At 36.0% G+C, this 25,884-nt stretch overlaps 2 protein-coding genes across 2 annotated transcripts; both read right to left on the bottom strand.

The window, feature by feature from the left end:
- Positions 1–1,064: 1,064 nt before the first annotated feature.
- On the bottom strand, positions 1,065–1,823 carry LOC111798786 (probable carbohydrate esterase At4g34215). The gene has a single exon (XM_023682113.1). The coding sequence runs from the start codon at positions 1,821–1,823 to the stop codon at positions 1,065–1,067; it is 759 nt and encodes a 252-aa protein (XP_023537881.1).
- An 18,432-nt stretch (positions 1,824–20,255) lies between these two features.
- LOC111798177 (cyclin-D3-3-like) lies at positions 20,256–21,876 on the bottom strand. The gene is made up of 4 exons (XM_023681178.1): positions 21,319–21,876; positions 21,047–21,248; positions 20,800–20,930; positions 20,256–20,697 (listed from the first exon to the last, which is right to left on the bottom strand). Exons 1-4 carry the CDS (start codon positions 21,742–21,744, stop codon positions 20,458–20,460), a joined length of 999 nt encoding a protein of 332 aa, XP_023536946.1. The 5' UTR covers positions 21,745–21,876; the 3' UTR covers positions 20,256–20,457.
- Between the last annotated feature and the right edge of the window lie 4,008 nt (positions 21,877–25,884).

Below are 25,884 nucleotides of genomic sequence, written 5' to 3'. Positions count from 1 at the left end.
ATAGTTACAGGCAAACGATTTACATGGGATAAAGTAATCATGAAACCCTGACCATCTTTTTTCTAATGCTTTGATTCGTTGAATGAAATTTTGGTAGAAGGTTGCATTATGATGGTTAGGATTTTTATTGCATTATGATTGCTAGGATTTTTAATCCACTCTTCAATCAATGTCCCACATCTGGCACAAGGCACTAAACCCACAACACCCGCCTTTGACCCACAATGCATGGTAGATGATAATGAGATACAACTTTGCTTATAAAAGACCTTGGCCTAAGTCAGCTAAAGTACATGCCCAAATGCATGTGTTTTGTACCGTGACAATAAGGATGGAAGCATGCTTGGCTACCAAAGTTATGGTCATGGGAAGTTGGGTCATATGTAATTTTGTAACGTGCTTTATCTCGTACCCAAATGCATGGGTAGGATATCTCACACTCTTTGACGTCAGTTATCCCTCGATCCCTCTAGGCTTCATCACCGTAGTTAAACACTATAATCCAGAATTGTCTTAAAACCCTCACTCATTAGCGCCCTAGGACGTTATTTTAAGTACTAGGTAACCCAAAACATACATCAAATTCATATAGGTCATATGGCATACCATATACTACTAGGTAGGATTAGACTACATTACCTAATTGTGGCAAGACATGTCGAGGCCCGTAGTCTCATTTTAAATTCATATAGTATCAAATTTTTATTTTCTTTTGTCAACTAAATTAGGACTAGTTGGCAGGTCAGTAGTCCTAACAAGTTCATAATTTGTCTCGAAAATTGTTTTATACTAAATTTTCAAAATTGTTTTCAAAATTGTTTTCAAAATTGTTTTATATTATTATTTTATGTTTCCAGTTAGAATTTATAGTCCTACTTTTGTATCTTATTACGAACCAAATTTGATTATTTTTAATTATTTAAATAAGAAACTTTCACAACTAATATTAAACCAAGGCAGAGTATTAAGAATGTTAAGACTCAACAAAGATGTGATTTAAAGAATTTTATTGAGATACAACAATAGATCAATCAATAGGGATTAAAGAATGACACATAATAGGATCAAAGTAAATGACCATAGTGGGAGAGATAGGTATCAGCCAACCATTTACCCAAAGCAATCTCAGTTGCACTATTAAAATGACCGTGATCCCAGCTAAAGCCTTCATATGTGGTAAAGTTTATAGGCAACTCCCAAGAGTCGATAGTAATGATGTCTGGAAGCTCTTTTTGGACTGCATCTTCAGCTGCTCTCACTGCTGGCAAATCATGAGTATCGTGCTTCATAAAAAAGTCATACATGGATATCTTAACAATAATGACAGGTAAAAATCTAGGTTTTATATCATTGCGGATGTCGGTGATGAACTTCTTTAAGTTGTCTTTGTATCTATGAGCAGTGTCACTCATAGCCGCATCGCTCTCTCCTTGGTACCAAAACAAAGCCCGCACAACCCCACCTTCTTTTTCCGATGTTTTAATTCGTTCAATGAAATTTTGGTAAAAAGTTGCACTTGTATTGCTAGGGTTTTTACTCCATTGTTCAATTAAAGTGCCACCTCTAGCACAAGGAACTAAACCCACGACGCCTGCCTTTTGTCCAGCTTTTGCTATGAACTGGTGAGCAAATGCTATTCCTGGACCAATCCCTGGAGTTTTGCCGATGTCAATCCCCAAATGGAGAGGTTCATGTGCTATCTCCCACTGGCGCTCCGGGTTCAACCTTAGGATGGATGGGTCAGATTGACAATCTAATGGGACCTTCCCATCCCACACAAGATTCCCCTCTGTATTGTTTTCTACCCCACCTCGACCAGCCATGTTGCTTTGACCGGCAAGGATGAATATGTTTGTGGGAGAAGTAGCCCTCGAAAGGGAAGGGCTAAACAATATCATACACAATAAGATTGATAATTTCAACAAAACCATTTTGACCCCTTGTGTCTGTGCAAATAGACACAGAAAAAAGTATAAATAAATGAAAAGCTACTTTTTCTGGTCTAAATGAATTCGATAGATAATGTTTTGTGTGTCTATTTGCACAGACACACTACTCTCTCCCGACAAAACTCTTGTCACTCTCAGTTTTATTTCTTAATTGATCTTTGCCTCTACATTCCTTCATTATTGATCTGTGTGTTTTATACTTCATTTTTATTCTAATTTTAGTATTATTTAAGTTTCAAAATAAATTTCAATAAGTTAATATTTACGGATTGGGAGTGTTTTTCGATCTTAATCATCTTGAATCACACCTAATTTGTTGAAGATATCCATATATAGAAGTATAAAAATAAAACTTTGACAACTTACTTTTTTTAACAAATCTTGTCTTACTGTCTTTTTTTCAAAGATAGGTTATTTAAACATTAAAATATATTAGCTTAATTTATGAGGTATAAATTTAAATGGATTATATTTCTTATTTTATTTTGAAGAATGTGTAAATATCTATGTAAATCATCAAAATTTTAATAATGGTTTTTGTGTGATATACTTTGCATCAAATTAGATTTCCTTAACATATTAGATTTAAGTTTGGTTGGTTCCACAAATAATCTCTAACATCGTTCCTCTCAATCGGTGAATATCATAGCGGTGAATATCATAGGTTAAACTAAATCAAGTGAAACTAAACTTAAGGATGTTTGACCAAAGCGAACTTAGAAATTCTAAGGAGAGCCTAAATCGTTAATGAGCTAGATTTGACGAATTTTTTTGATGCATTAATAACACGTACTCTATGGTCCTATCGTATTTCTTTTTTTTTTTCTCTGTTAATTTTCAGTAGTGTGAATGTGCGCTAGTCCGTAGTCTGGCCTAGAGTTTATGTTAGCTAGTCGACATTGTAGATTCATGCAAACGTGTGTGATCCATGTGTAGAGAAGTATTATGCATTCAACTCTACTTGAAAAAGGAAGTAGAGCCCAAGGAAAAACCATAAAATTAGGTCCCACCAATGATGATACATGTTATATGTGAATACATTTTCTAACCCGAACAATCGGGTCACTTAGTATTTTAAATACTCATCCTATATTCAACATGTTTCAAGTAAATCCAAGAGATTCATGTGTAGACGATCGCACTAGCAAAGCCCATCGAGTAATGTCGTTGATAGATAGTTTTTAGGATTTCTATCATGGTAGTTTAGTGATGTTTTAATCGGTTGATTCTAGTTCATCTTTCGAGTCTAGTTAGATGTTTTTATCCCTATTTCAATAGTAGTTCCACTATAATTACAAATTTATAGATGTTTAGATTTATTGAAAAAATATAAAATGATCTTTAAATAATTTTTCGCACAAAATAGTAATAACATACATGGAGGAGCAGTCTTGTTTTTAAAGAAAAAAAAAAAAGTAGGATCGTCGACATGTTTTTAAGTTCAATAAGGTATTCTAGAGCTTGGTGTTTTTAAGTTCAATAATGTATTCTAAGGGAGGGAGGGAGGGATAGCCTACAAAAATCGTACAAGTTGCGTTTTGTCATACTTATGTTGCCAATCTCGAAGATCGAGTGAATGTCCAACAGTGGAATAGGCCATAAGTAGTGTACAAGTTTTCGTATTCATTCTGAAAACATGAACAAGTCACTATGTGAAGTGAGCAGTCAGTCCGTTATTCGGGTTGTCATCATGCGAAAGAGTATCACAATCAACGATACGATTGTGCCCCTAGAAAGTCATCAAGGTCAATGACTAGATTAGGTGAGAAAGAATGTTACAACCTCACTAAGAAAAAGTAGGTTGTGACCTCCACATGCAAGATAGACAAGGGGCGAACCTCATGTAGCACCCATACTGCCACGTGAGGGCTAAGATGGAGAAGTGTCATGATGCACCGAGAAGGATGGTGCATCATCCAACACACCAAGAGTGTGCATTCAAGCAAAGCTGAGGCATACGCGAGGTTTGAGAGAATGAAGCGACATGAGTGTCGAAGACAAGCTCGAAGAGTGCCCAGTAGAGCCCTAGGCCATAACCTCAAAAGTTGGTGTTTCGATATGAGTTTCGACATGTGTCTCTGGAGTTCAATACATCTATATAAAAGATGAAAGCTCACCAAAGTTGATATCAATTGAAAAATTGATGAACGCTACACGGGTCCATATGACAACTCGTCAAAATGACATCCACTTGAGAAATGAAAATGTCTCAAAATGTAATATAGAGAAGTATGGTGTCATCTCTCCACCATCCTTAGACCATGTGGCCTAAGTTAGCTACCATGTTGCACATACTAGTGTCACAACATGGGCGATTATTGTGGGATGAACGTCTCGAGCGCCTTCTTTTGAAAAGAGTCTTTCAAGGACATTTTGGATGGTCGGGTGTGCCAATATTATTACCCAGACGATGTGTCAAAGGGTGGGCTATGCACCCGCTATTCAGAACAAATTTCAAATTTTTTTTAGCATGAATACAGGATGGTCAAATGTCTCGATAGAACCTAGAGGGAGAATACATAGGATGTGATTGAAGAAATGGGACTGCACATGGGTTAGCTTCAATTGATATTTCTGAGCAAGTAGTGATGGTTGAGTTGGCATGAGTCATGGGACAACATCATAATGCATGGATCGTTCGATGGAAACTAAGATGATGATGAGATGTGACGTTATTTACGAGAGTACTTGGCCTATAGTAGAGGCAAGATCAAGGTGAATTGTTTGGCCTAGTGTAGAGGCAAGTTGACTAGAGTTGCAGACGATTTAATATTGCACTCACCAGCAGTTTGTGTGGCCGAACAAGCTTGGATTCTGCATAAAATGTGTTTCGTTTGCAAAGGTGAACCTTGCACAAGGTTAGACTAAGCCACAAATTTGAGCAAAAATGCAAATGAGGTTAGACTAAGCCACAATTAGCACAGAGGCATGCTTGGCTACTAGAATTATAATTATAGGTAGGTGGATCAATACCTTATTATAACTACTAGGTAACCCAAAACATACATCATTATTCATATAGCTCCTACAAAATATCATATACTAAAATAAAAGATGAAAATCTAAAAATTTTAAATTAAAATAAGAGCACAAAAATTAAATTAAAAAAAAAACCTAATTATGAGACATTTGACCATCCGAACAATCTATGGTAAGCTCTCATTGCATCTTTGACCTAGTAGTAGATTACAAATTTTACTCTAAACTCTAGATGTGTCAGACTTAGGTAGCTGGCTTAGCCTATGCAATAACCGATGTCTAATGTTTGATTTTTAACTAGAAAGATTTTGTGAAGGAAATTTTATATCTAAGCTTGTCGGCTACCGTTTCTACCGGTAAGATTTGTGTTCAATTTACCCAAGACAAAACTAAGATCCAACATTTCGATTGCAAATTCCCTTCAAAATTCTCTAAACCTTCGACCTCTTTGTTCATTCAACATCTATGTTCCATTTAATAATTTTCCAACAACAGCCATGAAAAGTCATTACCACCAAGAGGGTTAGTTCCTCTATTTCCATTGTTACACAAGGAAGCTTATTGCCGTTTCATATTAGGGGAAACTTGTAGTCCTACTTTTGTATCTTATTATGAACCAAATTTGATTATTTTTAATTATTTAAATATGAAACTTTCACAACCATTATTAAACCAAGGCAGAGTATTAAGAATGTTAAGACTCATGATTTAAACAATTTTTATTGAGATAGAACAATAGATCAATCAATAGAGATTAAAGAATGACACATAATAGGATCAAAGTAAATGACCATAGTGGGAGAGATAGGTATCAGCCAACCATTTACCCAAAGCAATCTCAGTTGCACTATTAAAATGACCATGATCCCAGCTAAAGCCTTCATACGTGGTAAAGTTTATAGGCAACTCCCAAGAGTCGATAGTAATGATGTCTGGAAGCTCTTTTTGGACTGCATCTTCAGCTGCTCTCACTGCTGGCAAATCATGAGTATCGTGCTTCATAAAAAAGTCATACATGGATATCTTAACAATAATGACAGGTAAAAATCTAGGTTTTATATCATTGCGGATGTCGGTGATGAACTTCTTTAAGTTGTCTTTGTATCTATGAGCAGTGTCACTCATAGCTGCATCGCTCTCTCCTTGGTACCAAAACAAAGCCCGCACAACCCCACCTTCTTTTTCCGATGTTTTAATTCGTTCAATGAAATTTTGGTAAAAAGTTGCACTTGTATTGCTAGGGTTTTTACTCCATTGTTCAATTAAAGTGCCACCTCTAGCACAAGGAACTAAACCCACGACGCCTGCCTTTTGTCCAGCTTTTGCTATGAACTGGTGAGCAAATGCTATTCCTGGACCAATCCCTGGAGTTTTGCCGATGTCAATCCCCAAATGGAGAGGTTCGTGTGCTATCTCCCACTGGCGCTCAGGGTTCAACCTTAGGATGGATGGGTCGGATTGACAATCTAATGGGACCTTCCCATCCCACACAAGATTCCCCTCTGTATTGTTCTCTACCCCACCTCGACCAGCTATGTTGCTTTGACCCGCAAGGATGAATATGTTTGTGGGAGAAGTAGCCCCTGAAAGGGAAGGGCTAAACAATATCATACACAACAAGGTTGATAATTTCAACAAAATCATTTTCGCCCCTTGTGTATGTGCAAATAGACACAGAGAAAAGTATAAATAAATGAAAAGCTACTTTTTCTGGTCTAAATGAATTCGATAGATAATGTTTTGTGTGTCTATTTGCACAGACACACTACTCTCCCCCAACAAAACTCTTGTCACTCTCAGTTTTATTTCTTAATTGATCTTTACCTCTCTATTCTTTCCTTAGTGATCCGTGTGTTTTATACTTCATTTTTATTCTAATTTTAGTATTATTTAAGTTCCAAATTAAATTTCAATAAGTTAATATTTACGGATTGGGAGTGTTTTTCGATCTTAATCATCATGGATCACACTAATTTGTCTAATATATCTAATAATAGAAGTATAAAAATAAAATGTCAACCACCTTTTTTTTTTTTTTAATTATTATTCTTATATTGTTTCTATATGTCTTACAATTTTGTTATTATTATTATTATTTTTTAGAGTAAAAGATAGGATTTTTCACATTAAAATATATTAGTTTAATTCATGAAGTAAATAAATGTTGTTCTAAGTATACCAGGAGCCGCCTATACAGTCTGGTATATAATTTACTACATGACTAATATAGAAGTATTGTATCCCATTTCATTAAAACATGATTTTTAATATGGGACTTCGTACGTGTTTAATGAGACCTGATACATGTGATATTATTTGTGTTTCTTTCCTATGGTCGGTTTTCAGTAGTGTGAATGTGCGCTAGTCCATATCATACTTACGGTGTACATTAACTAGCCGGCGTAATGGATTCATGCACACGTTAGTAATCCATGTGTAGAAAAGTATTATGCATTCAACCCCATGGAACAGCCATCACACGCTCACAGCTAGCAGATATTTCATTTTTTAGCTTTCCTTCTCGAACTTTTCCTCAAGATTTTTAAAATGCATTGTGGTTGGGGGAGGTTTTCACACTTTTATAAAGAATATTTGGTTCTCCTCTCCAATCGATATGGGATCTCACAACATGGCAACGACCGAATGGATCTAAAAAAAAATTTCCCCAAAATAGTTCCTTGAAATTACAAGTACATAGCCTCAAAAGTTGGTGTTTCGATATGAGTTTCGACATGTGTCTCTAAAGTTCAGTCCGTCTATATAAAAGATGAAAGCTCACCAAAGTTGGTATCAAATGAAAAATCAATGAACGCTACACGGGGCATATGACAACTCGTCAAAATGACATCCACTCGAGAAAGATTGGAAATGTCTCAAAATGTAATATAGAGAAGTATGATGTCAACTCTCCATCATCCTTAGGCCCTATGGCCTAAGTTAGCTACCATATTGCACATACATGTGTCACAACATGGGCGATTATTGTGGGATGAACATCTCGAGCGCATTCTTTTGAAAAGGGTCTTTCAAGGACATTTTGGATGATCGAGTGTGCCGATATTGTGCCCCAGCCGATGTGTCAAAGGTTTGGCTATGCACCCACTATTTAGAACAAATTTCGTAAATGATTTAGCATGGACACAAGAGGGTCCAATGCCTCGATAAAACCTAGATGGATGGATATTTAGGATATGGTTGACGAGATGGAATGCACATAGGTCAGCTTCAATTGATATGCCCGAGAAAGTCGTGATGGTTGAGTTGGTATGAGACATGGGACGACATCACAATGCATGGATTGTTCGATGGAAACCTAGATGATGACGAGATGTGACGTTACTTTCGAGAGTCCTTGGCCTATAGTAGAGGCAAGACCAAGCTGGATGGCTTGTTCTAGTGTGGAGGCAAGTCGACTAGAGTTGCAGGCGATTGAATATGCTTGCAGAGTAGTGTGTGTGGCTGAAAAAGCTTGGATTCTGCACAAGTTTTGTTTAGTTTGCAAAGACGAACCTCGCCTAAGGTTAGACGAAGCCACAAATTCGAGCAAAAATGTGAATGAGGTTTAAGTTCTCCTTAAAGCTTGTTGTGTGCATGTCAATATCACGATACTGCATGGTTGAAAAGTACGACCGTGACAATAAGCTCGGAGGCATGCTTGACTACTAGAATTATGGTCACGGGAAGGTAGGTCATTGGTAATTTGGTATTGGGCCTTAAAGTATCTCATGCCCAAATGCATGGGTAGAGAATCTCACACTCTGCATTAACTTTTCTGTCTTCAGTTACTCAACCCCTCTCGATCTCATCACTATATCTAAACACTACAACTCTAATCTAGAATCATCGGGTAGGATTAACGTTTCAGTTTTAGCATCCTAAGATGATATTATAACTACTAGGTAACCCAAAATATACATAATATTCATATAGTTCTTACAAAATGTCATATACTACTAGATAGGGTTTGATTTCATACGTGGTCCTGGTGAGGCATGTCGTTGAGCTGAGTCATGGAGTTGTACAACTGTCTATACTAAAAGAGAGTTTACACAAAACTCAGACTACTTTTATATTAACGTGTCACGGCCCGATTTTTTAGATTTTGAATCTCGAACCTTGAATACAAGACAAAAGCAAATAAAAACAAAAATAAAATAAAACATTTGTGAAATAAAAATAAAAGATGTAAATATGACAAAATTAAATTAAAATAAGACAACATCACAAAAATTAAATATAAAAAAAATCTAATTACAAGACCAAATTCTTTAAATTTATTAGAAACACGAAAATAGGTTTAGGGTACAGTTACAAATCCCAAACGTTCGTACAAAAATGGATTAACGCTCTGAAATGACTCTATAGTGACCACACAGCTCTCGAACATTCCTCCACCTCGACTAACAGCCTATGAACACCTTAAAAAGAAAAGGAAAAATGAGTGAGTATAAAAATATACTCAATGAACAATCTAGCACTTATTGCATCCTTGACATAGTAGACTACAAACTATACTCTAGACCCTAGGTGTATTGCTTTTGATGTGCCAAACTTAGGTAGTTGGCTTGGCCTATGCACCTATGTTTGATTCATAACGACTAAGAAAGAAGCTTAACAAAATTCTTATCCAAAACGGACATTTCAATCTCAATCCCATCAATCGAATCGCTTTTTTGAGAAATACGAGACATCTAAGTCATACAGGTAAAGAGATATATTCATTGATAAGAAAAATAAAAAATGGAAACGGTGATTGGATTGATGATAAAGAAAGAGAATTCAACGACAAATTCTATTGAGTCTGACTCAGACTCATGCACTTCGAAATCTTAACTAGCGCAAGATCATTCAAACCTTAACTGTCTTTCATATATTTTGCATGACTAGGAGGGTCAATCATTAACTTGACCAGACTAGTCCATTCTCACGTAAAGCAGCATATGCATTGAGTGAAGTGAAATTGGTCATACTACACTATTCAAACACATTCCTCAATTGAGTTAATAATAATTTTTTTTTTTTTTTTTTATTTCTATGTAATTCTAAAGTACATTGTCTATTTATTTACAATTTTGAAGCCTTAGAATTGAGTTATATCATCCAAATATTTGTTGACACCTTGATAGGGTTGAGAACTTTAACTTGCATGTTCGTTTATTATTATCTTGAAGGTTCACTTGCTTCTAGGTATGCTTTTAAATTTGTGTACAAAGAAAGGTACATCTCCTACGATCAGTTTGCTTCGCGATATAGTCAAGGACACATGGGAAGAGATCGTGCTTTTGCTTTTCTTTTGTTAAGAAGGGATAGTCTTGTTTTCATGTTGCGTTAGTGAGAATTGAGTCAATAATTGGTCTATTTTTACGTGTTACAATTTATAGTCCTAAATTTTATATCCTATAATGAACAAAATTTGATTATTTAAATAAGAAACCGACAAATAATATTAAATCAAAGTGGAGTATTAAGTATGTTAAAGCTCAACAAAGGTGTGATTTAAAAGATTTTATTTAGATAGAATAACAGATCAATCAATAGGGATTAAAGAATGACACATAATAAGATCAAAGTAAATGACCATAGTGGGAGAGATAGGTATCAGCCAACCATTTACCCAAAGCAATCTCAGTTGCACTATTAAAATGACCGTGATCCCAGCTAAAGCCTTCATATGTGGTAAAGTTTATAGGCAACTCCCAAGAGTCGATAGTAATGATGTCTGGAAGCTCTTTTTGGACTGCATCTTCAGCTGCTCTCACTGCTGGCAAATCATGAGTATCGTGCTTCATAAAAAAGTCATACATGGATATCTTAACAATAATGACAGGTAAAAATCTAGGTTTTATATCATTGCGGATGTCGGTGATGAACTTCTTTAAGTTGTCTTTGTATCTATGAGCAGTGTCACTCATAGCCGCATCGCTCTCTCCTTGGTACCAAAACAAAGCCCGCACAACCCCACCTTCTTTTTCCGATGTTTTAATTCGTTCAATGAAATTTTGGTAAAAAGTTGCACTTGTATTGCTAGGGTTTTTACTCCATTGTTCAATTAAAGTGCCACCTCTAGCACAAGGAACTAAACCCACGACGCCTGCCTTTTGTCCAGCTTTTGCTATGAACTGGTGAGCAAATGCTATTCCTGGACCAATCCCTGGAGTTTTGCCGATGTCAATCCCCAAATGGAGAGGTTCATGTGCTATCTCCCACTGGCGCTCAGGGTTCAACCTTAGGATGGATGGGTCGGATTGACAATCTAATGGGACCTTCCCATCCCACACAAGATTCCCCTTTGTATTGTTCTCTACCCCACCTCGACCAGCCATGTTGCTTTGACCCGCAAGGATGAATATATTTGTGGGAGAAGTAGCCCCTGAAAGGGAAGGGCTAAATAATATCATACACAACAAGATTGATAATTTCAACAAAACCATTTTGACCCCTTGTGTCTGTGCAAATAGACACAGAAAAAAGTATAAATAAATGAAAAGTTACTTTTTCTGGTCTAAATGAATCGATAGATAATGTCTTGTGTGTCTATTTGCACAGACACACTACTCTCCCCCGACAAAACTCTTGTCACTCTCAGTTTTATTTCTTAATTGATCTTTGCCTCTACATTCCTTCATTAGTGATCTGTGTGTTTTATACTTCATTTTTATTCTAATTTTAGGATTATTTAAGTTTCAAAATAAATTTCAATAAGTTAATATTTATTGATTGGGAGTATTTTTCGATCTTAATCATCTTGGATCACACCTAATTTGTCTAATATATCTATATATAGAAGTATAAAAATAAAATGTCAACCACCTATTTTTTTTTTTTTTTATTCTTAATAAATGTTATTCTAGGTATACCAAGAGGAGCCTACAGGGTCTAGTATATAATTTACAACATGACTAATATGGAAGTATTGTATCCCTCATTTCATTAAAACATGATTTTTTTAATATGGGATCTGGTACATGTTTAATGAGACCTCATACATGCTATATTATTTGTGTTTCTTTCCTTTTTGTCCGATTTTAGTAGTGTGAATGTGCGCTAGTCCATATCATACTTACGGTGTACGTTAACTAGCCGGCGTAATGGATTCATGCACACGTTAGTAATCCATGTGTAGAAAAGTATTATGCATTCAACCCCATGGAACAGCCATATAATTAGGTCCCACCAATGATGACACATATTGTATGTGAATACATTTTCTAACCTCAACAATCAGGTCACTCCCTATTTCAAATACTCATCCTATATTTAACATTTTTCATGTAAATGCAAGATACCTTATAAATAGTTTTTAGTATTTCAATTGTGATAGTTTAGTAATGTTTTGATACCTTTATCCCTATTTCATTGTATTCCTCCCGAACATACCAGTAAAAATTCTCGAGCTTTTTTCCACGACTAAGTAATTTTTTTCTAAGTTCGGTAGGGTATTTTAGAGTTAGACGTTTTAGTTACCATTGTATTCCTCTCAAATATACATGTAGGAATTTTCGCCCGTTTTTCCACTATTAGTTTTTTTTACGTGTTACACAAGCGAAGAATTATTCAACATTATAAAATGTTTGGCATAAATCGAGTCAAATTGGTGGAACAACATGCAAGAGAAAATAGGAAAAAAAATGTATAAAACCATGTACGAACGTCACACACTCACAGTTAGCAGATATTATAATTTTTTAGCTTTTCTTTTCGAACTTTCCTTCAAGATTTTTAAAATGCATTGTGGTCGAGGAAATGTTTCCAGAATTTTATAAAGAATATTTTGTTCTCCTCTCTAATCGACGTGGGATCTCAGAACATGTCAACTACCAAATGGATCTAAAAAAAATTTCCCCGAGATGGTTCCTTGAAATTACAAGTACATAGCCATGTGTCTACACGTTTTGGGTGTCTCCTTCATGATGTAACTAGGCAGCTGCCACCACATCCCGTACGTGTCTACCGCACCATCCCTAAATTAACCAAATTATATCATTATAACATTTCATTCCATCCCTTTGAAACTCATGAACATCTCTCGAGAATTTCGAATCTAAAGTTCTTGGTAAAGCGTTTGAATTTTGTTGGAAGCTCCACAGCATGCACCAATCGCAGGTATTAATTAAGCCATTCCTACCTCTTCGATCACTAATGATCAAAACCCAACTTAGTTCCTCTAATTGTGTCTTGTTTGAAGGGGTCCGAGAAGATAAATGAAGAAGGAGCCATTGAGACGAAGGTTGAAACAGTCGATGAGCGGTCACCGCCGGGGCAGAGCGAGGAGCCCAGAAATGAAAAGACAACGGTTGTGCATTTAACTCGAAAGCAAGGAGATGATAGCCAAGGGCGTGGGGTGTTGGGTAGTGCAGCCGCTGCTGTGGCGAATACTCTTCGTTCGGCTAAGGACGCGATTTTTGGTAAGGGGAAAGAGAGGAACGATGACTGATTCGAAGCAATGAAGTATGGATTATGTAATGTAATATGAACTGTTGAATGGTTTTGTTTTATATTTAATGTCTGGTTCCAACTGGGAAGCTGAAGTTTTGTATTATAGTGTGTGAAATAATGGAACCAAAATTGATCGCAACTCGGCATAGTGTTCTAAGGTGAAATGTTCACAGAAATAGTTCTATAGGTTAGATGAATACGATTCTCCACAATGGTGTGATATGCTCCACTTTGAGCATAAGCTTTGGTTTTGCTTTGGCCTTTCCTAAGAGGCCTCATACCAATCGAGATAGTATTCCATGATTATAAACTCATGATCATTTTCTAAATTAGTCGACGTGGGACTTTTATCCCACCATATATAGACTATTGTGATTCATCTCTTTTTACGCGTGTGTGGGTGTAGGTTGGTGCATGTGTAATCTGTTCGACCTCCCTTTGTTTGTTTTTCGTTCCATTTCAGAACTTTTTGGAGCACCCACCATTGAATTCCTTCTTCTTTGGATGAGTATGTAATGTAGAATAGCATGTTGTTTTATGCTTTTTAGCTTGCTTAAAAGCTAATATGCATGTGAGTTGGGCAATATGGAGGTAAGAAATTACCACTATGAGATCTATGATATGATGGATGTTGTATTATATGTCTTCTTGTAATTTGTGTCGATGGATGTTGTATTATGTCTTTCCTGGTCTTCAAAAGAAGGACGAGTTATTGTAATTTGTGCTCGATCAGGTGATTGTTGGGCATTATCTCTCAAATATGGTATGTGTTAGCTCCCAGTATTTGACTGCTTGTTCTTTCTATAGAGCGGGTTTATCCCTACAAAGTTAGGGTAATAGAGTTAGGTCGACTAGATGATTACTTAGTTCAAGGTGAGCACCTTAAGCAAAGGTAGGAGTGTTCCCAGATTAAGAGACTCGAGGAGTTAACATAGCAACCTTGAGTTAGAAGTTCGTGTTTAGTCATCTAGTCGCCCTAAGAATTCAATAGACCTCTTCATACTACTCAGTCAGGATTAAGTTGAAATATAAATTATGCGATAGGATTAAGTTTCAGACAGGATTAAGTTGAAATATCTTAAATATAAATTATGGATTTCGTACTTAGGTGATTGATAGGAAAATCTTCTTCTCAAAGCATGTATGAGAGAACTCACTTAAAATTAGAGCGTTACAACTAATAGTTCTCAAAATTAGAGCGTTACAACTAATATAGTTTATATGTTTGACCTAGGTCGGTACATTTCTAGTAGACCGTGCATCCTAGGCTCATGTGCTCAAAATTTGGTTTAGCAGGAGGAACTGACCTAAAATCTCCTAAAAATGAGAGATGAGATTTAAACGGCCTAAATGCATTTAAGAACTTAACAAACTTTCAAACCTCTATGGCATTTAAGAATAACAAAGGTAGCCTTCTAGGCCGATAATTATTGGTATAGTGTTGAGGACCCTCACTTCCCTTTCCACTCTAGTACGATATCGTTGAGCTAAACAGGAAGCTAGTTAGGGATGTGTGAGTCGATGGTTCGATAGATTACCTTGTACTATGGATCCGTCTTGTAGTAGGGCATTGATCATGCGGGTACCCTACACGGAGGATCTGTCCTATTGGAGGGCGTTGATCATGTGGATAGCCAGTGGAGTTGGCACATACCGGAGGTACCATCCCCTAACCTTGGGTAGCTTTATAGCCGGTGGAATGGATTTGCTAGCTAATTTCCAATAAATGACAAACAAGTTGGCACACACTATGTTTTCCCCACTTGGTATGGAGTATATGGAGGTAGTGTCTCATCTTCGAATATTGGTTACTACTGCGTAGGCAAAGCTCAGCAAGAGGAATAAAGTGAATCTCGTGGTCACTTGCTAGGTCATGGATGCGATAAGAGCTTATAAGTAGGTTGCTTACTATGTGTATATATATATATATACATATTCAACCCTTACCCCAACCTTTTTTCAAGTGTTTGCAGGCTATCGTTCGAGATGAAGGAGCATTCAAGAGGGGGTCACAGGGGTAGTTTTGAAATGTCAATTTGTCTTCGTGTTTGAGTCTTTTGTATTACATTTTGCAATTGTATCCCAAACCCATTTTCCCCCCTAATAAATTTGAGTAACATTGTCTTACAAATGAATTTTATTTTGTATTTAATTTTTGTGTTATTTTTATTTTGATTTAAACTCTATCGGATTTTCATTTTTTTCTATTTTTTTTATTTTTTTTCTGCTTTCGTCTTATAAGTCCCAATTCGAGTTTTGAAACTTTGAAATTTGAGTTGTGACAAGTATGTTCTTGTCGTTTATGTTTAAGGGACTCATGACATGTGTATTACTTGGGGACAATACTCTTTTTATGGTGGTACAATGTGGGGACAACTAGAAGTTCGCACTTTGGAACCCTAGAGTTAATCAAGTCTTTGAGCGGCAAGGGCCCGCACATACACTATGTATATTGATGAATAATAATTTAGGGTGGAATTTTGCCGACTAGTCTATAAGGCCGAGCCGAAATCACCTAACCAATGCTCTAAGTGCTAAGTTGGGGTATGAGTATGTTCAATTCTTGAGTTGCTAGCTATTTTAAGCTACTAGATCTAATAGGTCAGCTCAATTTAATAACAAAGGAGTACATAATCAAATTAAAGTCATCCTTAAGACGTGAGACAATGGTTAAAAAAGCTTTACTCAAGTCATCAGATATCGAATCCATACCGTCCAAATATTACCTATAAAATTTCAATGAAGGTCCTAAATTTAAGTCATCTGTCTCGGGCCAATCGAAGATAAAACAAATATACAAAAGCAATGAATTCATGAGTTGAAGAGACTACAAATAGATAAGTTAAATGGAATGGGGTCGTCACCCTACTTGTGTTGAATTGTCCCTTTCTATTCTAAGCCCCTTAAGAGAATCTAATGCTTTTATGCCTTACAACTACTATGCATTCAATTACACTCGAGAGCAAACGGAGTATCAAAGGTTTGTCATGAATTTAGGCTTTATCAATCATGCTCAATGTTAAAAGCCAATCACGAGCGTGTATGATCATGTATGGATATGGTTGCTAGTTCCCTGAGATATTAACATTTTGTTAAGCATGTATATATTTTTCGTTGCACCATATTCTTGAATGGCTCTTTGAGTAGTGTGACATCGTGCACGTTGTATGATTATTTAGTTATGGATTACTTGTCCAATCATGCATTTACACATACATTTATGATATTTTATTTATTCTTGTTTCTTTCTTTTATGCAAGCTCGTAACCAAGTCTAGGAGTACATGGATCGTGTGTACAGAAGTACTATGCATACTATTATACCTGAAAATTAAAGAATAGTCAAAAGTCAAATCATAGATTTAGGTCTCGTTAGTCATGTTGAACATTACACGTGCGTGCATTTTCCGACCCCAACTATAGGGTTCCTTACTGGATATTTTCCTTACTATTTTTTAAGGTAAAATCAAGTGATTTCTAGTAGGATGTCGAGACCATAAAATAGTATTCATCAATGTCAGAGTGTTTTCTAGAAATTCTTGGGAGACAAGAATTTTAATAATTAATAATTTTTATATTTTTAAAGGAATTATAACAATTATTAATGAAAATATATTTGGAAATATTTGTCATTATCGTGGTTCAATTTTATAGAAAACATCAAAAAGAAAGAAATTAAAAAGAATGTACATTGAAAGAAGAGGTGAATATCTTTTCCTTTTTAGGTTATTTCAAAGATGTTCAAAATTTATAAAAATTAATTAAAAATTAAACTTGAAAAATATTTTTTGACCATGAAAAAAATAATACGTCTGTTAGGGAAAGATTTTCACGTCCTTATAAAGGGTGTTTAATTCTCTTTCCAACAAGTGTGGGACATCACAATCTACCTCTTCAGGGCCCATCGTCCTCGCTGATACTCGTTCCTTTCTCCAATCGATGTGAGACCGCCACCAAATTCACCCCCCTTCGGAGTCCAATGTACTTACTAGCACACCGTCTCCAATCCTCCTTCAGGGAACAGCCTACTCGTTGGAACATAGTCCGATGTCTAGCTCTAATACCATTTGTAAAGGCCTAGGTCCATCACTAACAGATATTGTCTTCTTTGAGCTTTCTCTTTCGGGCTTCCCCTCAAGATTTTAAAACGCGTATGCTACCCTTACAAAGGATGTTTTGTTCGTCTCCCAACCAATATGGGACATCACATTATATCAATTCTTTCAATTAGAGAAATCGTATAAATCAGAGAAAATCATGCATTAACAATCAATTTTAGAACGAAATTCTAATGAACAGATTTACTTTCTTTTCTTTTCTTTTTCTTTTTTATCAAAGTTCAAAGTTCAGATAATTTTTTTATGAAAACTTTGACGGCAAAAACAACTTAGACATAGAATCAAAGATGTCAACATTTAAGCTCGAGATAAATTATTTTCAAAAGAATATGAATCGAAAAAGGAAAATATAAAGAAAAAAAGGGATTTGAGTGAAGAATGGATGTGATTCTAGGCTCTCTCATCTTTAAGGGTCAAACATTCATATCTTTATCCTTTTATAGTTGAAATTCCCTCTCCCATTATCCAAAGCAAACCCCAAAAAAAAAAAAAAAAACATCACTCTTAAAAGCAAAATTGTTTGATATTTCTTTTTCTTTTTTTCTTTTCCCTTTGCATTGACTCAAATTAAAATGTTGGGTTAGTCAATATAATGAGTGGGAAGATTGAATAAATATTTTGTTAGGATCGGTACCAGTTGTTAGGATCGCGCACACACTCTGATATGAACCAAGAGACATCATTCATACAATATACTTCAATGAAGATGTGAAGAAAATGTTGTCAAAATTATCAAAAGAGGTTGCAATTCATGTCACATTGAAGATGAATGAAGTTTGATGGTTATAAATTTTGGGTGAGTTACAATTTAGAGTAATTTAGAGTTATTGTATTTTAAGACATTTTATTTACTTTATTACATTTACAGCTAATTATGGTCTATGAATGTTACCACCCTTGGAATGACTTTAGTAGTTTCATTTTGAGGCTATATAAAGTCATGTATGTTGTATTTGTAAGAAGACTTGGAAAATATAGAAAGAAGCATTTGTGCTTTTCTTTAGCCAATGGCTAAGTTTCTTTGCAATTCTATGTAGTTTAGATTGCATGTAGAATCATTCAAGCTCGACATGATCAATCTTGCTTGTGGAGTGATTCGAATCTCAAACAAGTGTTTGAGATATTTGATCAACAAGAGTCATTCAAGCTAGACATGATCGATCTTGCTTGTGGAGTGATTCGAATCTCAATCAAGTGTTCTTGCCTTGAGATATTCGATCAACAAGGTAATCCGAATCTTACCCCACTTGTAGTTGATTTCCTTATCTTATCACACTCGATCAAGATGAACACAAAGAACATGAGAGAAAATTCAAGGAGAAATATTTGCTAAAGGTTTTATTAATGAATGTACAATTTACCTGATATAATCTAACAAATATATCTATATATATATGTCATATCTTTACGACATATTTTCCAAATATGTTTGGCTCCCTGTCCCAACAACGTATATTTAAAAAATTAAATAATATTTGGAAAAGTTCTTCAAATTCATGATTCTTTTACATTTAAAGTGGAAGAAAAGCATATCCTAAGTTAATAACATTTATGGATTCAAAATAAAAAGCTATAACATTTATGAATCTTCTCACTTTGATTCTAATTCTTTTTTAACATTCATTTTTATGGATTTGCTTTTTGAATTTGGTTTTTCAAACTTCGATCATGCTTTTTTTTTTTCTTTTTTTTTTCATATAGATTTTAACGTTAATATGGATCGATTAAACCACGTTTATGAGTTGTTCTTTTGTTTAATAATGTTTTTGTTTAAATAGTTGGAATGAGCATTGAATTAGAAAGAGAGTTGGTTGGATTTGGAAATTTGAGAATAAATGCCTCTACCCATCATTAACTCTTTCCCTGTTGAGAGGGATACTCATCCATCTCCACTTGTCGCACTCCCCCACACTCTTGATATCCATTTCGGATGTCTCGGCTATTCTTATCGAGAACGGGTTGTTCATGATCGCATGTCCGTTCCAAACATCTTTTACTTGTTTTCATGTTCTATCAATATGGAGTGTATAATGAGTCACCAAAATCATGTCTATATCTGTCTAGACTAAAATGCTCCAAAATGTACTAGTTGTCGATTCGTTCTACTCCGGTTATATGCTATCAAAGTTGTGGTTGTTGCTTATACATTGATTTCTTTTGTTTTCAACGCATTTCTTCGTTTACATTTTTTTTTAAACACTTTTTTTCAAATGTGACCCAAGACTCGATCTTACATCAAGGTTGTCTGCAAAGTTCAACTTCCATACGGTTAACTCGTTCGTTGGATTAGAACATGTGCTACACAATCGTTATCCCACTACCTTAAGAGTGCGATTGTGATTCTACCACAAGAGTGTGTTGTCCCGCTACCAAAATTGTAGTACTTTTAGGAAGACAAACAGAAGAACACAGGGGACCATAGTGTCCAAATGGTAGGTGCGATTTTAAGAACCAAAACTGGGAAAGGGCGAGGTGGGTGATCAACCAAAGCTTCAATGGTCCCTAGTGATTGAGGCATTTTTTTCAAACACAATGGCTGTCGTTACCAAATTTTCAGGTTAAACCCCAAATCATGTCTTGCAAATCTCAACCCCCAAGTGGCCGACAAAATCTTCTTCCTCTTCCAACAATTCACATGCAAACAAAAAGCAACTCTCTTTGATTCATTCTTCCTCAAATTATATTATTTTGATTCGTTTTCAGCCAAACCCATTTGTAAAAATTTGATTTTTATGATCGGTTCATCGTAGCCATGGAGGAAATCAAACACATCATTGAAGCTCTGAAACTGCTGTTCTTCATTGTTTTATATTCTCATGTACTATGCATCCGGATAAAATGCCGACCATCTCTGCGTTTTTTGGGCATAAACTGCGGAGATGGTTAGGCAATTTAACTTGCAGAATTCAAGAAAATATTGATCTTAATTCTTATTCAACATACAAGGATTACGGGAACGAAAACGAAAAACTGGATCTAGCGAGGAATGTCGGCGAAATTTTGATCCAATACTCTGTTCTTCTTTGTTAATGGCTCCGGCGAGGATGAAACCGACGAAGCTACCGACCACGAGTCGTTCGAGCTGTCGGAGCTGAATGACACGTCCATGACACCGTTTGGACTGCTTGGAACCGACCCAAATTTGCGTTTTTTAAAATGGTGGCTGTTTCTTCTCGATGCATCCGAGATTAGTTTACAGCATTCCTCCACATTCCCCTGTTTTGAAACAGAGCATCAAAAACTTGGTTATAACTTATCCGACAAATCGATTTGTTGGATTTGGCGATTTGGGTCGGAATTAGAATGGGAAATACGGACCTTGTCGAGTTTGAGGATGTTAAGAAGATGGTAATCGTATTCAACGTCGAGGTGGGGCTCCATTGCTTTGAAAACGTGCAGCATTGTGGCGGTGGCCATTACAGAAGGAAGAAAGGACATGAAATCTGACTCTGCAAGTTAATAAAGAAACGAGTGATTCAAAAAGACACTGATTTTGCTTACTTTTATGGGTGTTTTTCGTTAAAGGAACACAAATCATTAGAACAGAGCAATGGATTTTTTTTACCTAGAATAACAGAGAGAATAGTTCGTTCACACCACCAATGAATTTCCCGGCAGATATGGCCGTTGAATCCAAGCCTTCTTGACATATGATCCACAAAAGAAAATGGGGTAACAGGATTCATCCGCCACTGAAGCGTAGAGAGCACAAGAAGCTCCATTTTCTTGATTGTCTTGGCTTCAAACAGATATCTACTGTCTTCAACCTATACAGAGATTGAATCATGAATATATTCAAAATCCGACGATTTAGCAGATGGGTTATTGTAAACATACTTGAAGGTCCAACAAAAGAGGCACATGGGTCTCCTCCACTTTGGCAGCAAGAGAGAGACAAGCAACAGCAGCGAGGTGAAACATCCATGGCTTATCTGTTTGAAAATGAAAAAACGACAAGAACTTATCGAAGTAATCGACGGCGAGAACTGCCGTGAGAGCAGAGAAGGAGTAGTGGGTATTGACATTCAGCATCCACTCGACGGCGGCTCGTCGGGCGGCGGCGAGAAAAGGGTTAGTCTGAATGATTTGAAAGAGTTCATTAGGATTCTCACGAGCAAGAAGAGAAATTAGTTCATCGTTTTCCCAGAACAGATCCTCGTTTGTTAAATTAGTACAACGTTGTTGTTGTTCTTGTTCTTGTTCTTGGTCCTCCCAGTGCTCCTCCGGGCAGAACAGAGCATCAAGCGCATACGGCGGCGCCATCTCCTTCTTGGAAGAAGAGGTTGAGATTGTGGTTCATTGTAGGGCGTGAGAGAAGGAAACAGAGAGAACAGAGGAAAGTGGCGGAGAAGAGCAATGGTGAGCCATGGCTGTAAGCTTCGAGTGAAGGGTAGAAGGGGATTTTATTGGTAGGTTTTAGAAGCTGCCGCTTGGCCCACCAAAAAGTATTCAAACTACTCAATCTGCTGCTGCCCTAACATAACATAACTACGCTTAACGTCAACTCTCGGAGTGAAAACTATCCCTACAGATCTATACAAATCGATCTAGCATGTGTTGTCTTCACTCATATATATATCTTAAGAAAATTTTAAAGAAGTCGAGCAAAACATGTTAAATCATAGAGTTCTTACGACTGAGCCACTGAAAATAAAGATGCAACTTGTTGGTATATGTAACGCCCGAGATCCAATCCTCTTTGGGTTTTCACTTTCGGGCTTCCCCTCAATGCTTTAAAACGCGTCTGCTATGGAAAGTTTTCACACCCTTATAAATTGTGTTATAAATGGTGGTTTGTTCTCCTCCCGTCGGACATTAGAATTCACTCCCCTTTGGGGCCAGCGTCCTCGTTGGCACTCTTTCTTTCCTCCAATCAACGTGGGACCGCCCCCAAATCCACCCCATTTGGGGCCAGTGCACACCGCCTCGTGTCTACCCCTTTCGGGGAATAGTGAGAAGGCTGACACATTGTCCGGTGTCTAACTCTGATACCATTTGTAACGCCCCACAAACCACCATTCATAAGGGTGTGGAAACCTTCCCCTAGTAGACCGGTTTTAAAGCCTTGAGGGGAGGCCCGGAAGAAAAAATCCAAAAACGACAATATCTACTAGCGATGGATCTAGAGCGTTACATTTTTGTAATTGATTTGTATTATTTTTGAATGATATGTAATAATATGGGAATTATTAATTATGAGAGGGGGGAGAGAAAGTGGCCAGGAAGGAAGCACTCGCACAGGGTTCGATACAACGTGAAAATAAATTAAAATAAAAAACAAAATTAAAATAAAAACAAAATTCAAAAAGTGAAAACAATTCAGCTTTCTCAGCCTCTGCACTCCCCAACCCAATTAACAATTTTTCTTTTTTTTTTTTTAAAAAAAAAATCAAATAAATTATTATTGTTTTTTATTATAAATTGATTAATTAATATCATTTTGAAAAAAATAAATTCAGAAATGAGCTGTCACTCGCATCCATGCTCCACTTTACCTATAATCTCGGTGAATTATAAATTGATTAATTAATATCATTTTGCAAATTTTATTTTATAATAAAATTAGAATAACTAATATTTAGATTTTAATTTATAGAGTAATTATGAATATCTTTGAAGATTTATTCTATTAAGTTCACAAGAAAATACTATTTATTTCTTTTGTATTTTGATGTTAATTTTTTTTTATAAATATTAGATACATAAATAAGAGCAATCGTGGAGATATCCCGAAGATATGATGACAAAAAAATACTTAAAATTTAAAAATCACTATCTACATCAACAAAGTGCATCTTATTGTCAATTATAAAAAATTTATGGATAACTTCGTAAGGACATAACATGTCGAAGAACTTGTGTTGGTATAAAAAATTTATTATGATGCCATCGAAAAGAAAAATAAGATTGAAGGGCTACTATTTTTACAGCACCCACCTAGCCTCAATGGGATCAAAAGCAAAACAAAAGGTAAAATATCCACCAAATTCAGACATAAAAAAAAAAAAACAAAACAAAAAACACAAATAATAATAATAGTAAAAATAAATAAAAAAGTTACCCCTTTGGTACCTAATAGCTTGTCTTTTTTTCCTTTATAATTTGAATTCGTAAGCTTTTTTTCACTAGGGTGAAAGTGAAAATACAAGATTTTTATGTAATAGAGTAGTCGTGAACTTCCACAATTGTATGATATTATTCACTCTGAGAATAATCTCTCATAGCTTATAACAATGAAGTAGTGTTCCTTACTCATAAACTCATGATGTTTTATTTAATTAGCTAATGTGGGATTACTCCTCTCAATAATCATAAACGTATTACGACTCTTAATTTTAAAATGTATATAAATTTGTATCTATTTAAACTTTAATAAGGGACTAATAAGTCAAACAAGTGTTTGACTTATTCAATATTTTTTAAAAAATTTAGGATTCCATTAGACATAAATTCATATTAAAATAGGAGGGTACATGAATAGGGTTGGAAAAACCTTTTGAATCAATCTAAAATGTATTGCTGACTCAAGTAACTCGAAATTGGTTTACGTTCGAACACTTCGTTTTTGGGTAAAATTGGAGTGACTTTTCGGGTTCTATTTTTCTTAATTATGTAGAAAAACCTATATTCGTCCACAATACATAGTTATTCAAACAAATATAGAAAGTTTATAAACTCAGAGTTATTCAACAAACACACGTTAATCTATAATTATTTAAACAAACATATAATAAAATCACAACAATGCTTAAACTAAAAACACAACTGGGCACGCCATCCGCTATCTAACCCAACTCAACATTTACGGCATCCGCTATCTATCACCCTAACCGAGTCTAAATGTGACTAGATTCTGGTACCAACAGCTAGGATTAATAGAAGAAATATTCCTAAATGTTCAGTAATCTTAAAGAAAGTTAAAGAGTTTGAATTGATTTTGAAGTATTGAGGTGTTACAGTATTTGCAGCTAGCAATTAAAGACGATAGCTGCTTGCTTTAACGTACGAAAGGACTGATTTCTTTTCCTTTTCATTAAGTTGGAAGAAGCAATATATAGCCTGAAACGATGAACACACAGAGGGAGAGGGACGAGGGCTCACTCTACGAGAAACAAAACAAAAGTGAAATGTAACGACACAGATCAACCGCTAGCATATATTGTCTTCTATGAGTTTTCCCTTTTGGGCTTCCGCTCAATGCTTTAAAACGCGTTTGCTAGGGTAAGGTTTCCACACCCTTATAAAGGGTGGTTTGTTCTCCTCTCCAACCAATGTGAGACATCACAATCCACCCCCCTTCGGGGCCCAACGTCCTCGCTGGCACTCTTTCCTTCATCCAATCGATGTGGAACCACCCCCAAATCCACCCCCATTTGGGGCCCAGCATCTTTACTGGCACACTGGCCATGTCTACCCCCCTTCGGGGTACAGCGAGAAGGTTGGCACATCGTCTGATGTCTAGCTCTGATACCATTTGTAATGACCCAAATCCACCGCTAACAGATATTGTCCTCTTTGGGCTTTCCCTTTCGGGGTTCCCCTCAAAGCTTTAAAACGCGTCTGCTAAGGGAATGTTTCCACATCCTTATAAATGGTGATTTGTTCTCCTGCTCAACTAACGTGGGACATAACAGGAAAGGTGAGAAAAGGGGTTACTCAGCTTACTTGCGTGCTTCACAGAGGTTACTCAACTCAGACACACAGGCTACTAACACATTTTTCCATCAACAAAAATGCAATACCCTTTTCTAAAAGCTGCAATCCATCTTTTTTACTGGGTGGAGGTTGGAAGTCCAGGGTTTGACTTGGTCAATGAGGAATTAGGGTTTGAAATATGTAGCTAAGGATCTTAATATTGTTACATTCCATTCCATTCCAGCTGTGTCCCATTCATTCATCCAACAGACCCAATTTAAAGAGGTGTCAGAAATTTTCTGCTTTGCTCTCTGGGAATTTCATGCTTTCAACATCACTAATCTTTTCTTTTCTGATTCTGAACAAAACAACTGTGTCAATTCAATCCTTCTGGAAATAATTACCATTTCCAATCTCATTGTATGCATCATTTGTTCCTCTAAAATCCATTCTGTGCCTCCACTATGAACAAAAACATGATAGTTCTAAACACATAATAACCTGTTCTAAAGTTTCTGCTGCTTTCTGCATCTACTCCTTCCATGTTTGCATGAAAAACATATATATATATATACATATAAGTTCTTGAAATCAAGATTGCAATATAATTACTACTCACTCCAATGACTATTAACTATTGTGAGTGTCAGAGAATTGAAACACTTTGGTCTCTTCTGTTTACCTCTCTGTCTGCATTCAATAATATATCTATCTCCACTGTTGTTAAGGCTTTGCACTCAACTCCTTGACTCAGGCTTTAACACCTAA

The sequence above is a fragment of the Cucurbita pepo genome, chromosome LG07, assembly GCF_002806865.2.
Source record: "Cucurbita pepo subsp. pepo cultivar mu-cu-16 chromosome LG07, ASM280686v2, whole genome shotgun sequence".
Lineage (NCBI taxonomy): Eukaryota > Viridiplantae > Streptophyta > Magnoliopsida > Cucurbitales > Cucurbitaceae > Cucurbita > Cucurbita pepo.
The sequence above is the reverse complement of the archived record's forward strand: the minus strand, read 5'-3'. Positions and strand labels throughout refer to the sequence as shown.

Bases quoted from the DNA above. Each gene is read 5' to 3' on its own strand.
- LOC111798177 (XM_023681178.1), bottom strand. From the start codon at position 21,744: ATGGCGCCGCCGTATGCGCTTGATGCTCTGTTCTGCCCGGAGGAGCAC. The intron at 21,249-21,318 runs GTATGTTTACAA...ATCTCTGTATAG, and splicing joins CTCTTTTGTTGGACCTTCAA to GTTGAAGACAGTAGATATCT. The intron at 20,698-20,799 runs GTCCGTATTTCC...GTTTCAAAACAG, and splicing joins ACATCCTCAAACTCGACAAG to GGGAATGTGGAGGAATGCTG.
- LOC111798786 (XM_023682113.1), bottom strand. From the start codon at position 1,823: ATGGCTGGTCGAGGTGGGGTAGAAAACAATACAGAGGGGAATCTTGTG.